General features: G+C 39.2%; 2 protein-coding genes across 4 annotated transcripts in view; one reads left to right on the top strand and one right to left on the bottom strand.

Moving 5' to 3' along the window:
- LOC126336383 (inactive peptidyl-prolyl cis-trans isomerase FKBP6) overlaps positions 1–1,711 on the bottom strand; it is a 61,393-nt gene extending 59,682 nt beyond the window's left edge. The window contains exons 1-2 of the mRNA XM_050000003.1: positions 1,492–1,711; positions 322–562 (exon numbers count right to left, since the gene is read on the bottom strand). Of these exons, the coding sequence (XP_049855960.1) occupies positions 322–562; positions 1,492–1,577 (327 nt within the window). The 5' untranslated portion in view covers positions 1,578–1,711. The remainder of the gene's footprint in view (positions 1–321; positions 563–1,491) is intronic.
- A 4,663-nt stretch (positions 1,712–6,374) lies between these two features.
- Positions 6,375–19,047, top strand: part of LOC126336382 (CDP-diacylglycerol--glycerol-3-phosphate 3-phosphatidyltransferase, mitochondrial-like) — a 101,108-nt gene continuing 88,435 nt past the window's right edge. The window contains exons 1-2 of one of the 3 annotated variants that reach the window (XM_050000000.1): positions 6,375–6,639; positions 12,006–12,216. In XM_050000000.1, coding sequence (XP_049855957.1) covers positions 6,596–6,639; positions 12,006–12,216 — 255 coding nt within the window. In that variant the 5' untranslated portion in view covers positions 6,375–6,595. Of the gene's footprint in view, positions 6,640–12,005; positions 12,217–19,047 lie in introns of those variants that run through there. The other 2 variants (XM_050000001.1, XM_050000002.1) reach the window with 2 other exon arrangements.

Here is a 19,047-nt window from a genome sequence, read left to right as displayed (position 1 = left end):
GTTATCGGCTCCAAGTGCTGTCCACAACTAACTGGGGCAACTGGCACCTGAGATAGCGAGTCATGTGACAATGGTGAACAGAATAGAAGGTGTGATCTAGTTTATTTTCTGATTAGAAGGCTCGAAGGTTAAGGAAGAGTAATGAAATTAAAGGACTGGTGAGGTTTAGGGAATGTGGAGGGTTTAGAAAAGTCACCCAGACTCATGTTCAAGGGAGGAAAGTCTTTGCTTCTCATCCCAACCAGTAAATATCCCCTACACAGGGTTGAATTGTAATCTACACAGATAAAGTATAATTGACAGAAGACTATAAATACTTACTCTTTTCTTAACTTTTCCATCTTCTGTAATGTTCTTCATTTTGGTAGCAATTCTTTCAAATGGTGTATTCTCCGGAGCTCCTTGCCCTATTGCTTCATCATCTGAACCGGCATCAACACAGTCTAAATTGACATAGTCCAGTACATCTTTTTCACTGAAGTAACTTCCATAACTCTCTTCAAGTGCAGCTTCACTACTCGTGTTTACCTCAAATGTTGCAGAGGAGTTACTTATCAGTTCTCTGAAACAATACCAATTGAATTGAACATTTCTACTATATAACACTATAAGAACAAAATAAAATATACAGTAACATTTTATGCTGCTATCAATTTTTTTTATAAAGGCATGAAATCATTAGAAAAAAGGACTCTCATATGTTTAATTTATTTCTTCATCCAATTGTCATCTCACAACAATATGGCATTTGTTCAGGTAATAAAGTGCAAATCACTACATCAAAATAGACCAGACACAGCAAACTGTACACAACATGCTTTATGAGGGCAGGACAGGTCGCTGGCAGTGGTATTGATTAAGGAACCATCCTGGCGGCACTTTTCTTAGCAATCCAGGGACACTATGTAAAACCCAAACCAGAATGGATGGACAGAGCAACTCCATCCTCCCAAATATGAGGCCAGTGACTTCAGGGCAGCACTGCCTCATTCAGTTAAGTCCCTACTGTATAATGTCCCCAGATTCACAAACAATTTGTTTCAGGTAACTACTCCTCAAAATTTTTACTACCTGTCCCTTGCTTTGCTCTGGATGTTGGTGTTGTAGTATCCTGATAGTATGAACTATCCATGAGGAGTTGGCTACACAAAATTCTATCCACACCCACATCAACATGCCCGCGTAAGTTTATTGTAACTGATATTCAGCGATCGAAATTTGCCACATATTAATGTTTCGTGGTTTTTACAATGGTTTTAGAAGCGCTCTAATAAACCTTGACGTGATTACCAATGTTGACATGATCTTCACTCGACCAACAGAATCTATCACTTTGGAAGAGTGAAGTCATATGTACAAGCACTGTAAGACAAACTCGCGTACTTTATTTTTTACAATACCATTCAGGTTTATTTGGTTTTAGAACCCATACAGTTAGAAATCATTAACAATACGTTATACAGATGATTACTATGACAAAAGCACTCTTACTGGAGATTTATGCCGTCTGTAAGTCTTGTACACGGTTCGGCTTCTTCCTCAAAATCAAAGCCATCGTCAGACTGGTCTGGATCCATTGTGAGGGATGGGGTAAATCAGATAAACTATTGTTCTTGTCCACGACAATAACGCAAGCATACACAAAAACAAACTTCCTCTCAGCAACACATGGCCCGTGGCCGACTCTAACGATACAAAACAGTAAACACAGATTGCGCTCTTCGCTCTGACCACAGATATAAACACAAACTACCTGTTTGCACAAGTATCTGTGCAGAATGTGCATTGTGCATGCAAAAAATATCCACAAATCTCGTGCGCACACACGACACAGTTTCAGTTTATGGTAGGCCAACTATCTGTCCAACTAGGAAAGAAATTTCAACGACAATCCGCCACATTCTCACAAAAGGTTTTCAGCTCAGCACCTAGCTTGTAACGCACAAAATTTTTTCTATGATCTGTGATCATAACAGTTTTTGCAGAAAAAGAAACAAAGAAAGAAACGCACTAAGTTATAGAAACGGCAAGAATGGCCTTAACAGTGAAGATATTCGACGGTAACTTACACACACTAATTTACGTCGTGAGATACAGTAACGACTGGTGAAATTATTTGCGATTGGTCACAGGGCATACAAATATCTATTGGCGGTCATAATAATTCATTTTCAGTGAAATTGCTTGTCCAGTCTCGTCCCCAATCATATTTCTACTGACTCTCCCTATATGTAGACAGATCAGAAAGCACGGGAGGTCAACATACCACGAACTTGGCTTACATATTTGGTTATACAGTGCTAGGTCGAATAGTTTGCGTTCCTTTGTTTAACATTTTGCAATAAATGTTCCATAAAGAATCTGTTTTTATTTCCGTTTATCTGTTTGCCGCAGTGTCAAGTGTTCTCAGCTTTTCTTTATAAGCAACTGCCTTCTTACTGCGACCTCTTTACACTTCGCCCTTAACTTTCCACTAACGTATGTGACACCTACACACACTGTCTCACAAAAAAAAGTGAAGCACCCAGAAGACATGGAGGGGGGGGGGGACGGATATAAATGTAACTTGGTACACCTACACACCATTATCAGCGGGTAATTAAGTGATTAAAGTCGCAGTTTTCAGTGACAGAATGACCAACAGAAAGCGTTAGTTTTCTGTGTGTTAAGTATTGTTACCAGGACTGGAAGGGTATACAGGATTAATTACCTAAAATTTAACGGAGCAAGGTGACGCAGTGATTAGCACACTGGAGTCGCATTCCTGAGGACGGATCAAACCCTCGTCCGGCCATCCTGATTTAGGTTTTCTGCGATTTCCCTAAATCAGGCAAATCCTGGGGTGGTTCCTTTTAAAAGACAAGGCCGACTTCCTTCCCCATCCTTCCCTAATCTGATGGGACCGATGACGTCGCTGTTTGGTCCCATCCGCCAACTCAACCAAACTAAAAGTTGCACCACAAATACTACGGAAATGGCAAGTGCTATTGATGCGCAGTTTTCGCAGAATGATTGGTAGTCAGAAGTTCGTATTGTCAGTCAATAAACAAATTGTAAGAACACTTAGAAAGTGTATTTTGTATGTAGACATTCACTTTTCTAAATATAGCAATGCCTGTTGAGTGTGGTTGGGTTGTTTTGGGGGGAGGAGACCAGACAGCGAGGTCATCGGTGTCATCGGATTAAGGAAGGATGGTGAAGGAATTTGGCCATGCCCTTTGAAATGAATCATCCCAGCATTTGCTTGGAGCGATTTAGGGAAATCAGAGAAAACCTAAATCAGGATGGCCGGACGTGGGATTGAACCGTCGCCCTCCCAATTGCGAGTCCAGTGTGCTAACCACCATGCCACCTCGAATTAACAAACCAATGATTGGTAAATGAGAATGTATGAGAATGCCAGTGGTGTTTGTTGCAGGAGTCTAGTGCGACTCTTTTACAATAAACAACATTTTGAAAAGTTCCCACACTCACAGTTGTACAGTACCTGCAGTACTGTACTAAAGAACAACATAAGTGCATAGACTAGCTGCGTGGATTCTGATCAGTAACGAGACAATTGACCATCACAGGCTGGTTCAAAATGACAATTGGCAACGTCAATACATGCTTCCAGTTTCGTATGGAGTGACTGCTACAAATGTTCTAGCATTTCAGTGGAGATGTTCGAGCAGGCTGTAGTAATGCATATTTGTATATCATCAGGTATAGTTTGAATGTTCTTGTAGACAATGTCTTTCAGCTCTCCCCACAGAAAAAAGCCTACTGGTGTCAAGTCCAGATAATGACTCAGCCAAGACACACGTTCTTGCGTACAGTCCAATGATTTGGAAACAATTTGTGGTGACATGCTGCTGTACTTCTTGCACTATGGGCTGGACAGCCATGATGTTGGCTCCATAGTTTTCTCCTAGTCTGCCAAGCAATGTCATCTGGTATCCTCGGAAGATAGGCTGTTAGGAGTCTGCAATATTTTTTTGCTTTCACTGTTCGTTCTATGAAAATCAGGCCAATGAACTTAAGGTTCACTATACCATACCACACATTTACATTCCATGGACGCTGATTTTCCACAGGACGAAGCCAATGGAGATCAATAGTGCATGTTTCAGTGGTTTACCTGACCATTTATGGTAAATGTGGTTTCATCACTAAACAAGATACATGATACATCTGAAGTATCCTGTCTTAGTGCCCATGTACAGAATTCAACATTATTTTCATAATCGTTTCTATGCAGCTCTCGATGGAGAGAGTTGTAACAGGGACGGAACCTATATCGATGGAGAATGCATAGGACACTTGCCGGACTCATGGCACTTTCTTGTGTGATTGCACAGGAGGATCATCTGCAACAGCAGCAAGAATGTAATTTCCCTGTCTTTTGTCATAACTTGTTTCCTTCTGTTATATTGTCTAGGTGTTGCGCTAACACTTTCACTTATGTGTTTGAAGAAGTGCATATAGAATTGCTCAGATGATTAATGTCGATCTGGATATCTTACCAAATACACTGTACAGGAACTAACTGCATTCTTCCTACACTCTCCATACCCCATGAGCATATCAGCTTTTTCTGCATTGGTAAATACCGTCGCCCATTCATGACTTACTCCTTGGGCTGACCACACTGACTGACTAGCACATCGCAATTCACTCAAAGAGTAAACACTCACAGTGTAAGCAAACATAACAACATTGTACCTAGGGTACACGTAAGTTTGCACAAAAAATACACTTTCGAAGTATTATTAGAATATGATATTGGCTAACAATATGAGCCCTTGGATACCATTTCATTTGAGAAAACCGCACATCAACAGCACTTTTCATTTTCACATTTGCGGTGCAATATCAGGGGTGTGCGCAGTGTCAGGTGTTGAGTGGTCACTGTGAAGGACACAGAGATGCTGCATACTCTCGTGGGACAGAGTTGTCAGTACCTGACAGAATCTGAAAGGGGCCTCATATTGGGGCTCCATATGCCCCACTGGTTGAATAAAGCAATATCGAGATTTATGGGGCACTGGCATGAGACAGTGACTCGATGTTGGAATATATGGAAATGTAATGGCAGGTATACACACCATTAGGGTTCCAATTGATTACAGCTGACATCACTAGGGAGGACTGACATATAGTGCACCAAGCTCACTTAATACCTTCACATCTGCCCCTGCCACCTGTGTATAAGTGTGGACTCCCTGCAACATTTTGTGTTATTCTCCACCGCTGGTTGGAGACTAGCAGTGGCCTTACTAGAGAATTACTGTTCGATACATATGATGCTATTAGCCCCGCAACACAGCCAGCAGCATTTGGAGTGGTGACATGACCAGGAAGCATGGACTGTTGATGAATGGCATTGCACTGTATTCAGTGTTGCGTTCTGCACTACCCCAGATGACCATCATTGTGATGACCTGGCGAGAGGTCCCATTTTTCCATTGTTTTAGAGAGACACAGCAGTGTTACCCCTGATGTCTTGGTATGGGGAGCCATCGAGTATGGCTCAAGTCATGGTTAAGAGTGATGAGGAAATTCTGATGGCACAATGGTAGGTGATGAGCAGGATGCACCTCATGTTTAACCTGTCATGTCCCAGTATCATAGTGACACTTTTCAAGAGGACAATGCTCATTCATGCATAACACATGTGTCTATGAATTCTGCATTATGCTGAGGTATTATCATGGCTAGCAAGATCCCAGATCTGTCTCTGAAAGAACATGTGTGGGACTAGCTCTGACATCAGCTCCATATGAGTATCAGTATCCAGGATATCATTGACCAGTTACAACAGTTATGGACCGCTTTGCCTCGGGACAGAATACAAGTTTTTACGGCTACCTTCTCAATCGAATTAATGCATGCAACTAGGTCAGAGAGGGTACAACGTCATACTGATCAAGAAACTCATATTTCCAAGTTATTAATCGTCCCTCGACACTGAAGTTTCATTTTGTTATCTCCTCCGCTTCTGGATGCTTTACTTTCTTTGCCAGGCAGTGTACTTGAATGTATTTAGCGATTAACTCTCTAAAGCGCTGCTGACGCATATTGGTCGTTCCAGAATTAAATATGCTCGGAAAGAGGAGCACTTGTACTAATCAGACGTGTGCAGGATTCACGACGATTTCCAGTCCACACGCTACGATTTTTCTGAACAGACGTGTTTTGAGTTGACAAGTTTGAGCAACTTAGTTCAAATCTCCAACTCCAACTTCCATGTTAGAACACATGTGACTGCTGCGTAAAATTTCGCTCAGTGCGTTACGACTCGTCTACGTAGATACGATGTGCACAGATATTTGCGCAGACAGTTTGGTGTGTATAGACTGGCCTTTATAGTTGAATGGCAGTTAACTTTTTTGTTAGGCTAGTTTGCGTAACAGTGAGTAGATGACTGACCATTGCTATGCCTGGGCAATACTTGTGCAAGTTTTCGTTGCCTATGGAAAGTGGATTTACTTGTGCGTTATCGTAGCTTTGACCCAATGTTTACTGTCAACTTGCGTCTGCACGATTGCACGTGAGAATCGTTGCTGAAGATTTTTTACATTCAGATGGTAGCCATGTGATAAATATAACAAGAATGGCTCATTTATTTCATAAGATCTTGTGTGTTGGCATTCGTCGGTAAGTTTTTGTTTTATAGCTAACGAGTTTGAAGGCAATGTTATAAAGTATTAGCAAACGTAGATTATTTTGATTCCATCCTCGGTTGGATGCTAAACGCTTATCTTACAAAGTTTTCGTAGACACTCTCTGCTAGCACACCGTTTCGTGTTCTTACATATCGCAAAGGACTGAACGTGCGTTATTTGGTTTTCGGTGTTGTATGGCAGCTATCACACAGCAGTCCATGTCCTAGTTGCCTCTAGTATCAGATGACGATAGTCTGTTACATTTGACATTGACTCAAGTCGACATCCTCATTGTATCGATGACTGTCCAACTTTACAGCGAACTACATAGGCTATATAATTTGTTATAGTTTTCAACGATCCATGTATTTTCAGTGAAATTATTAAACATTCTGCCGCTCCTTGTATTTGTTCGTATTCTTGTTTTATTCATCATCTTCTGCCCTTTATCCATCACTCACATTGTCTTCAAGACTTCTTCAATTATAACAATTTGCAATTTCACACATTATAATTTCTTGCCATGGTTTCCTGGTGTGGTTTGCTAATCTTCCTTTAGAGCATAATGTAGATTTTTGATAGTGAGAAATTCGGCGAACAATTTTGGTACTTCACTTTGTCTGGCTGTATGCATAACCCTTATCATTAAGTTGTCACTCATATCGGTCTTTCACAAGCATACATAAAATACTGTGATCACGAGGAATGTTTGATCAGAGTTGTCAGCTTTGACTAGTGACATAATGCTAATGGCTGCTGTCATGCCACCATTTCGTTCATATATTCAACTTTGTTGCTAGTTGGCATAGACAAAAAAATATGAAAACAATACAGTCTGGTTGTGATAGTTTGTCGTTTAGTCCAAGGTATAGGTTAGGTTGGAAGGTAATAGTTTGGTTGTGAGTTCACGAAGCCATTGAATGTAATGCTAAAAAAACTTTGTTGTGATGACAGACTGATCTGTAGCACAGGTCACATGGGCAGGGAAAAAAAAAAAAAACCAGTAACATCATACTTTGCATTTATAACAGTTTTATTTATTTTTCATTTGAACATTCAGCACAGTAGTATAAGACATTTCAGATGCATTACAAGTATAAATGAAACCTAAATAAAACATCTACAAACTTTTAGGCAAATCAAATTAGGCACGTGTGAATTGAATTTTCAGTTCCCTCTGAAATCTTGGTTGTGGTAACACACTGATATGTGGTGCAGCCTGAGGTCTACGTTAGGGTGCAAGGTGGCGATTCGGTTAATAGTTGGCGAAGCATAAAATCTGATTATGGTTACAGTCTGATCAGTAGTGAAGCCTAATGTTTACATCTGCACCATATTGAAAAATGCAAAAGGGGGGAGGGGACAAAGCACAACTTTTACAATATTATCAATAGCACTTAGAAGGTACACTCAGTCTTCACCCATCATCATCATCATCTCTGATGTTTATACAGGATTTGTTTTACAGTCACTGCTTTAACTGAAGTCTTGAACAGGGAAAGTGCCACCACAGTACACAGGTTAATGTGTGTTCTGTGTATGCAGTTGGAGCATGGCATTAGATAGTCAGCAACAGGTGAGAAAAGTGATGAGTGCTGAAACTGAAATCATTTGGCAATCTTCACAGATTGTTTGACTTTACATTAGGTTATAAAGTTTGACCTAAATACTCCTATAATGACATCAATATTTTACTGAGCAAGGTGGCACACTGGACTCGCATTTGGGAAGATGATGGTTCAATCACGTGTCTGGGCATTGCGATTTAGGTTTTCCATGATTTCCCTAAATCGCTTCAGGCAAATGCCAGTATGGTTCCTTTGAAAGGGTACGGGCATTTCCTTACCAATCCTTCGTAATCCGATCATCGTCCTCCCCCAAATCGATCAACCAACCAACCAACAATATTGTTTGTACTGTTGAGGAATGGCGGTTGTGGTGACACTGATTTGTAACACAGCTCAGGCTTTTTGTTAGGTTGGAAAATGACAGCCTGTGAATTGTCAATGCCAGCAGTTGTTGTACAAGAAGCCACCATTTCAATTATTGCAATGAGTACTGTGACAACAGACTGACAAGTAACAGACCTGTAATTAAGGATAGGTTTGGGGTGAGGCATCAGATTGTGAGTTGCCAGAGGAAATGAATGTAATATGAGGAAAATATTTGCTATAGTTACTGAACAGTTCAAGTATTGAATTCAGCTGTGTATCAAGAGCCAAAGGTAGCTAAGGCTACATAAATGATACTCAGAAGAATGGGAAAGAAAATTGAGACTTTGTTAGATGATGATTACTTTGGCCTTAGGAAAAGTAAAGGTACCAGAGAGGCAGTTTTGACATTGCATTTGATAACAGAAGCAAGACTAAAGAAAAATCATGATGCATTCATAGGGTTTGTTGACCTAGTAAAAGTATTTGACAATGGAAGATGTACAAAATTCCTCCCCCAAATAGATGTAAGCTTTAGAAAAAAAAATGGATAGTATACAATATGTACAATAACCAACAGGTAACAATTTAATTGAAGACCAAGGACAAAGTGATTGGATTAAAAAGGATGTACGACAGTGATACAGTCTTTCATCCCCATCCACATCATATAAGCAAGGAATGGTTCAAGAGTGGAATAAAAACTAAAGGTGAAAGGCCTCAGTGGTAAGATTCACAAACAACATGGTTATTGTTGGTGAAAGATGGTAGCACCTGTTGAATGGCATTAACAGTCTGATGTCTACAGAGTATAAATTGAGAAGACCAAGAATAGCAGAAATGAGATCATCAATAAGCTTAACACCAAAATTAGTAACCCCAAATTAGATGAAGTGAAGGAATTCTGCTACCTTGGAAGCAAAATAGTATGTGATGGAAGAAGCAAGGAGGAAATAAAAAAGTAGACACACAGGGAAAAAAAGAGGGCATTTCTGACTAAAAGAAGTGTAGGCCTACTAGTATTAAACATCAGCCTTAAATCTGTAACACAGCTCAAGCTCTTTGTTAGGTTGGAAAGTGACAGACTGTGAATTGCGAGTGCCAGGAGATATGGTACAAGAAACCACCATTTAAATTTTGTGGATTTAGTAAACATCATTCTTGTGAAACACAAGTAGTTCTTTATTTGCATGAAATGTTGAGCACTGTTGACAACGGATTTCGGATTGATTCCCTATTTCTGGATTACAAGAAGGCTTTTGAAACTGTACTACACAAGCAGATTGTACTGACATTGTGTGCTTATGGAATATTGTCTTAGTTACATGACTGGATTTGTGACTTCCTGTCAGAGGGGTCATAGTTTGTAGTAATTGATGGAAAGCTGGAGTAAAACAGAAGTGATTTCTGGCTTTCCCCAAGTTAGTGTTATAATGCCCTTTGCTGCTCCTTATCTATATAAACAATTACGGAGACAATCTGAGCAGCCATCTTAGGTTGTTTGCAGAAGACGCTGTCATTTATCAACTAATAAAGTCATGAGAAGATCAAAACAAACTGCAAAATGGTTTAGAAAAGATATTTGTATGGTGCGAAAATTATCATTTGACTCTAAATAACAAGGAGTGTGAGGTCATCCACATGAGTGCTAAAAGGAATCTGTTAAACTTAAGTTATATCGTAAATCAGTCAAATCTAAAGACCATAAATTCAACCAAATACCTAGGAATTACAGTTATGAACAACATAAATTGGAAGGAATTCATAGAAAATGTTGTGAAGGCTAACCAAAGACTGCGTTTTATTGGCAGGACACTGAGAAAATGTAAGAGATCTACTAAGGAGACTGCCTACACTATCTTGTCCGTCTTCTTTTAGAATACTGCTGCGCGGTGTGGGATCCTTACCAGATAGGATTGACGGAATACATCAAAAAATTCAAAGAAGAGCAGCATGTTTTGCGTTATCGTGAAATAGAGGAGAGAGAGAGTGTCACTGAATTTGTACAGCATTTGCAGTGTACATCATTAAAACGAAGGCATTTTTTGCTGTGGTAGAATCTTCTCACAAAATTCCAATCACCAACTTTCTCCTCCAAATCCGAAAATATTATGTTGACAGCGACCTACATTGGGAGAAACGATCACCATGATAAAATAATGGAAATCAGAGCTCGTATGGCAAGATATAGGTGTTCGTTCTTTTGGCGCACTATACAAGATTAGAATAACAGAGAATTGTGAAGGTGTTCGATGAACCCTCTGTCAGGCACTTAACTGCGTTTTGTAGATTATCCATGTAGATTGTGGAAGAAATATCTGAGAATGCATGTATAGAGCAGAAAATAGTATGGCAATGAATCTTGGACAGGGAAAACTGAAAAAGTAGAGATGCGAAGCACTTGAGAAGTTGGCTGTAGAAGGATGTTGAATATTAGGACTGACATAATAAATGTGGAGAGGTTTTCTGCAGAATTGATGAGGAAATGAATTTGTGGGTAACACTGACAGGAAGAAGTGACAAGATGATAGGACGTGTTAAGACATCAAGGAATAACTTCTGTGGTGCTAGGGGAGTTGCAGAGAGTAAAAATTGTATGGGAAGTTAGAGACAGGAACATATTCACCAACTGATTGAGGATTTTTGTTGCTACTCTGAGATGAAGACATTGGCAAAGGACAGGAAGTCATGCCAGAGCACATCAGACCAGTTAGGAGACTGATGGAGGAGCAAAAAATGAAGCATGATCCACAAAATTATTTTGGCCCTGGCAAATATCTTGCAAACTTTGGCCTAATGAGCTCTCTGTTTCTGAATACATTATGCATTTTGGGGTCATACTGATATCAGGATTTGGCACAATTATTTGAGCTGCCTTTTGCTCTCTGAGGGTACTTTCAATACCTCCATGTGCTCACATCACACCTCATGGCAAGTGCTGCCTATATTGTTTCACAAAGTGCACAAGTACCTGCATTGACTTTGTCAAGGAGGCAGCACTGCTATTGCTACTATGTCTATAAGATGCATTCTGCTTCCATCTCCCTTTTTGCAGTGTTACCAGTCTATGCATTGTGTTTGTAGGTTCCCCATGGAACTAGTGTTTCAAAATCTTGATCGTTCAAGCTGTGCTTAACATTTATGTTACAATATGTGCTCCATAAGAAACAGCCTAGTTTCGTTGACTCTGCATTTATGCTACTGTGAGTACAGTCTGTTGTGTTGTAGAGACCATTCCGGAGAGGAGGAAATTGAAGATAGCTTGAAATTGACAATACACATTTTAAAAAAAATTATTTCTTACTTTGCTGCGTGTTCTCTTCCAGCTTCAGGATTACATTTCCGTTTTCTTTAGATATCAACAGTTTAGAAGTTACTGGTCTTTACAGTTGTAACAATTTCATTTATGCAACATGTTTTTTCACAGATACACAGATGACTGTGGAAACAATCTGAATATGTTGCCAGTATTATACACAGCAAAACATTTGAGCTCTTTTCTTCATAGACATAAGACAGAAGATATTGTTCCTGAAGAGATTGTGATGGCTTGTCCAGATCAGAAGCTTCCAACAAGTGCCTCCTCCTTTCAGTGGTTGCATTCTGTAGCACCATTCTTCACATTAGATGGTGAGAAGGTATAGTAATCACTTGTCGGTGTTTGAATATATAATAAAATGTTGATTTGTAATATTGTGTAAGTGGAGATATTGCTTATAGTTTGATTTTTATTAGAATGAATTGAAGGTATTTCTCATTTTGGTGAGAAATGAGTGTTTGTTAATGTCTGTACAATTGGCTAATTAGTTAACAAAAATAACGAAACCTCCCAAAAGTGCACTTACGTGTTGCGTGTTGATGTTGCAAATTCTTTGAAGTTAGTCATAACCAATGGGGTGATTGTATACATTAGCCAATAGAATTGTTGACTGATTTCTATTATCAGAATATACAAACTGATTACATTGGTTTTCGATGTGGGTGGTGGGAAGAAAACTAGTTGTGCTTACAGACTGGCTTGTAGCTTGAGGTCTAGGTTAGACAAAGATTAATTGAGAGTTAGTGAAGCCATTGAATGTGAGTGGAAAAAAAAAAAAAAAAAAAAAAACACTAGGCATGCTCATAGAATGACCAATAAGCGTAGCCCAAGGCATAAGTAGGTTGGAATGTAACCTTTTGCATATGAGTTGGTGAAACTAATAAATCTCAACACAAAAATATCGTTTCCATAACAGATTGATGTGTAGTTTAGCCTGAGTAATACATTTGTCATATTGGGTGTTGGCGTTAAATTCTAATGAAATAGAACAAAATACCATATTATAAATTATCAACAATCGGCATGCAGTGCAAAAGCTGTAGATACAGTAAGTGCATTTTTACCTCAAACTGCATAGGTATAACAACTCTGTACAGAATCCCAGTTAAATCCAGTACATTGGACAATGAATACATTCTTCGAACTGATCTACATTTTTGTTAGTCAATAATAGCATGTTGTTATTGTTGTTCTTGTTGTGGTCTTCAGTCCTGAGACTGATTTTATGCAGCTCTCAATGCTAATCTATTCTGTGCAAGCTTCTTCATCTCCCAGTACCTACAGCAGCCTACATCCTTCTGAATTTGCTTAGTGTATTTATCTCTTGGTATCCCTCTATGATTTTTACCCTCCACACTGCCCTCCAGTACTAAACTGATGATCCCCCGATGTCTCAGAATATGTCCTACCAACCGATTGCTTCTTCTAGCCAAGTTGTGCCACAAGCTCCTCTTCTCCCCAATTCTATTCAATACTTCCTCATTAGTTATGTGATCTCCCCATCTAACCTTCAACATTATTCTGTAGCACCACGTTTGGAAATATTCTATACTCTTCTTGTCTAAACTATTTATTGTCCATGTTTAACTTCCATACAAATACTTTGCGAAACGACTTCCTGACATTTAAATCTATATTCGATGTTAACAAATTTTTCGTTTCAGAAATGCTTTCCTTGCCATTGCCAGTCTACATTTTATATCCTCTCTACTTTGACCATCATCAGTTATTTTGCTCCCCAAATAGCAAAACTCCTTTACTACTTCAAGTGTCTCATTTCCTAATCTGATACCCTCAACATCACCCGACTTAATTCGACTACATTCCAGTATCCTCGTTTTGATTTTGCTTATGTTCATCTTATACCCTCCTTTCAAGGCACTGTCCATTCCGTTTAACTGCTCTTCCAAGTCCTTTTTTGTCTCTGATAGAATTACAATGTCATTGGCAAACCTCAAGGTTTTTATTTCTTATCCATGGATTTTAATACCTACTCCGAACTTTTCTTTTGTTTCCTTTATTGCTTGCTCAATATACAGATTCAATAACATAGGGGATAGACTACAACCCTGTCTCACTCCCTTCCCAACCAGTGCTTCCCTTTCATGTCCCTCGACTCTTATAATTGCCATTTGGTTTCTGTACAAATTGTAAATAGCCTTTCGCTCCCTGTATTTTACCACTACAACTTTCAGAATTTTTAAAGGATAGTATTCCAGTCAACATTGTGAAAAGCTTTCTCTAAGTCTACATATGCTAGAAACATAGGTTTGCCTTTCCTCAATCTTTCTTCTAAGACAAGTCATAAGATCAGTATTGCCTCACATGTTCCAACATTTCTACGGAATCCAAACTGATCTTCCCCGAGGTTGGCTTCTACCAGTTTTTCCATTTGTCGGTAAAGATTTCGCGTTAGTATTTTGCATCTGTGACTTATTAAACTGATAGTTTGGTAATTTTCAAGTCTGTAAACACCGCTTTCTTTGGTATTGGAATTATTATATTCTTCTTGAAGTCTGAGGGTATTTCACCTGTCTCATACATCTTGCTCACCAGATGGTAAAGTTTTGTCAGGGCTGGCTCACCCAAGGCTATCAGTAGTTCTAACGCAATGTTGTCTACTTCTGGGGCCTTGTTTAGACTCAAGTCTTTCAGTGCTCTGTCAAACTCTTCACGCAGTATCATATCTCCCATTTCATCTTCATCTACATCCTCTCCCATTTCATAATATTGTCCTCAAGTACATCGCCCTTGTATAGACCCTCTATATACTCCTTCCACCTTTCTGCTTTCCCTTCTTTGCTTAGATATGGGTTTCCATCAAAGCTCTCGATATTCATACAAGTGGTTCTCCTTTCTCCAAAGGTCTCTTTAATTTTCCTGTAGGCAGTATCTATTTTACCCCTAGTGAGATAAGCCTCTACATCCTTACATTTGTCCTCTAGCCATCCCTGCTTAGCCATTTTACACTTCCTGTCGATCTCATTTTTGAGACGTCTGTATTACTTTTTGCCTGCTTCATTTACTGCGTTTTTATATTTTCTCCTTTCATCAATTGAATTCAATATCTCTTCTGTTACCCAAGGATTTCTAGTAGCCCTCATCTTTTTACCTACTTGATCCTCTGCTGCCTTCACTACTTCATCTCTCAAAGCTACCCATTCTTCTTCTACTGTATTTCTTTCCCCCATTCCTGTCAATTGCTCCCTTATGCTTTCCCTGAAACTCTGTACAACCTCTGGTTCTTTTGGTTTATCCAGGTCCCATCTCCTTAAATTCCCACCTTTTTGCAGTTTCTTCAGTTTTAATCTACAGTTCTTAACCAATAGATTGTGGTCATCTTCCACATCTGCCCCTGGAAATGTCTTACAATTTAAAACCTGGTTCCTAAATCTCTGTCTTACCATTACATAATCTGTCTGAAACCTTCTAGTATCTCCAGGCTTCTTCCATGTATACACACTTGTTTCATGATTCTTGAACAAAGTGTTAGTTATGATTAATTTGTGTTCTGTGCAAAATTCTACCACGCGGCTTTCTCTTCCTTTTCCTGCTGTCGAATTCCAGTCACCCATGACTATTAAATTTTCGTCTCCTTTCACTACCTGAATAATTTCTTTTATCTCATCATACATTTCATCAATTTCTTCATTATCTGCAGAGCTAGTTGGCATATAAACGTGTACTACTGTGGTAGGCGTGGGCTTCATGTGTATCTTGGCCACAATAATGCGTTTGCTATGCTGTTTGTAGTAGCTTATCGGATTCCTATTTTTTTTATTCATTATTGAACCTACTCCTGCATTACCCCTATTTGATTTTGTATTTATAACCCTGTATTCACCTGACGAAAAGTCTTGTTCCTCTTGCTACCGAACTTCACTAATTCCCACTATATCTAACTTTAACCTATCCATTTCCCTTTTTAAATTTTCGAACTTACCTGCCCGATTAAGGGGTCTGACATTCCACGCTCCGATCTGTAGAATGCCAGTTTTCTTTCTCCTGATAACAACGTCTTCTTGAGTAGTCCCCGCCCGGAAATCCAAATGGGGCACTATTTTACCTCTGGAATATTTTACCCAAGAGGACGCCATCATCATTTAATCATACAGTAAAGCTGGATGCCCTCGGGAAAAATTACGGCTGTAGTTTCCCCTTGCTTTCATAGCATATGAGAAATTAATTCAGGTTTCATTGTTACATGAGCTTTGTAACAACACTTTAACAAGAAATTACAATTTTGAAGATCAGTAAGAAACAGTGAAGTCATCTTAGAAATAAATTGCCTAGCATACTTGGAAATACCCTCATAATAATACAAACCATAGGACACTTGTCTGTTATAGGGCTTTTGACAAACATGCAGCACTCAATAATTTGAGACACAATATCTCTTGGAACATGTTGCTGCTGCTACTACTACTACTACTGAAATCCAATATTTTTCTTGAAAAAATTCAAATATTTATTTTTACTCATTTGGTTTTTGGTCTAATGAGTTGTACTAATCAAGGTCTAAACTCAACTGTACCAGAGCCTCTCCGGTGATAACTAAACACCATGCAATTAGTTTAAAGGTAACAGTTTAAGTCTTAATCTCACAGTCCCACATTAATCAATTTCAAATGAGCAAGGACAAATCTTCTAGAATCAAAATTAGACATTAATGGTTAAACACTAAACAAAATACTGAACCTAAACTTCTTTTTGGTCAAACTGGATAACAAACTGAAACTTATTCAACATATTGATAAATTATTCAAGAAACGTAGTTCTTCTGCTCGAAGCAGTATCTCTTAGTGTTATCCTCATAACAGGAGCGCTGTCTTATTTTACATGTGTTCTCTTCTGGTTTTCTTAATAGAATTATTCTCTGGAGCACTGCACCTGAAGTAAATAAAGTACATGGCTAGCCAATAAAATTAAAAAATCAGGAACGAAAGCAAATAATGAAATTTCATTTATCATGCATATACAGTATAGTAGGAAGAATATCTTTGCAAATGTGTAGGTTATTGGGGATATACAGGTGTGAAATTTAGTACACAGGTCTGTCACCTCTGGTAACAACAATATCGATAACCCAGCTGGGCACTAAGATGAACTGAGTGTGAGTGATACTGGTACGCCATTCCATACTTTTTAAACTCAGTGCCAAAGTTCATCAATGATAGTGGCCGGTGAATGGTGATGTGCCAGTCTCTCAGCAACCCATGACGAGATGTTTTCATTGGGTGAGAGATCTAGAGAAAGTGCTGACCAGGTAAACATTCGAACGTCCTTTGTGCCGTCTTGCATTATCTATTAGATATGCTTGAAGATGGGCATTGCCACCAGCCATAACACATCAAAAACTTATTGGTTGTTGTACAAATTATAAGCTATGTAAACCAGAGGCAATCATGTTGCATACCTAGTGGCACCATGTACCATCAGACTTTGTGCTAGACCCATATTTTATTTATTTATGCAAGTATTTAACCTGACAAAATTAGGGTCTTCAGGCTCTATCTTCATCTCATCAGAGATCCGAGTGAATAACCATTATGTGTGCAGTACATGACCAATAACAGGGCGCTTGGCGAATAGGAACCCACATCCAGAAATGTACCATTTCCTTTCTACGATGGTTTCAATTCAGATGTTTAACTCGTCCATTTCTGCTTTAGGGATTAGACATGGCGCAATACATTAGCAGGCAACAATTCAAAAGGAAACTTAAAAAAATCCATTTATTACTGAAGTTCATTTTGTTTGTATTAATGCTTAGTGTGTTTACAGTATTTCAAAACAAAAAAGAACCCAGATTATTGTATGTGCAGAACAGTACTGATGCATTACAACGGCGGCTTGATGTGGCGACCACCAATGCTGTTACCTATGAAGCATGTTCTGAGACACACTCACCATTCCACCCGGTGCCTCTTCAGTTTCTAGTGCAGTGGCCAGAACTTGTGCCAGCAGATCTTCCTCTGTCTCTACAGGAAATTTGTAGATTGAACTTTGCATGCTACCCCACAAGCAATAGTCCATAGGAGTTAAATCTGGTGGTCTGGGCAGCCATGCGCTTGGATCGTGGCAGCCACTTGGTTGGCTCACCTCTGCTTATCCATCTTTCACCATATCATCTCTTGAGATGTTTCCAAGCCACATGTGAGAAAAGTGGGGTGGTGCACCATTATGCTAAAGCAACTTTTCATGATGGGCATACAGAGGCACAGCTTCCAAGAACAGGTACAATATGTTTTGTAGCAAGATCAAGTGTGCAGGGCCAGTTAGCTTGAGTGGAAAGAGGTATGTCCCAGTCAGCTGACCATTCAGAATACCTGCCTACTCGATAATATGAAACTGGTTTTGAAATCCCTGAACGATCATGGCACGAGGATTTTTTATCTGCCCAGACATGGCTGTTTTGTGAATTCAGAACACAGTCCCTCATCTGTGAACAGAACTTGATGTTGAAATGAGAATGTGTCAATGTAGTGGTGCAGGAAACTGTTGAGGAAAAAAATTGGACTAATAGTGTGTACCTTTTGTAAGTGGTATAGATGTAATTGTTGCTCACACAGAACATCCTAGACACACTGTCACTAACACCCATTGCACGCGCAATTATTTGAGTGCTCATTGACATGCTCTCTTCATCACAATGCAGTAAATCATCTTCCAGTTCGTGTGTGCAGCATTGCCATGGAACAACAAATCCTACCTCCTCATGGTGAAGGTGTGTATTTCAGCGATGCTGCGTAACTTAGGCAGAAAGTTTGTGTGATGGCATGCTACACTGTGGAAAACCTATTTGATACAGATGACTATCAGTTTTTCCATTGCCGTGAGCAGTGCCATACATAAGGAACATGTCTATGTATTCAAAAAATGTGTCACAAAACAATGTTTACTGTATCAGAGAAGCACTGACATTGAATAAGTCTCGCAACAAGGCAGACATTATATGATGTCAGGTGACTGACTGACATAGTAGGCATCATCCTGCCTGCAATATTGTGTACTAGGTCTAGCAGGTCTGAGACTTTTCACTTTCCATCAGCAGAAATTTACACACAACTCATCTGAATTAAAACTGCTGCAGAATGGAAATGGTATGTTGCTGGACATGGGTTCCTATTATTCAAAATATTATACACTC

The sequence above is a fragment of the Schistocerca gregaria genome, chromosome 2 (genome assembly GCF_023897955.1).
Source record: "Schistocerca gregaria isolate iqSchGreg1 chromosome 2, iqSchGreg1.2, whole genome shotgun sequence".
NCBI lineage: Eukaryota > Metazoa > Arthropoda > Insecta > Orthoptera > Acrididae > Schistocerca > Schistocerca gregaria.
Note: the sequence above shows the minus strand (reverse complement) of the source record. Positions and strands in the feature narration are given on the sequence as shown.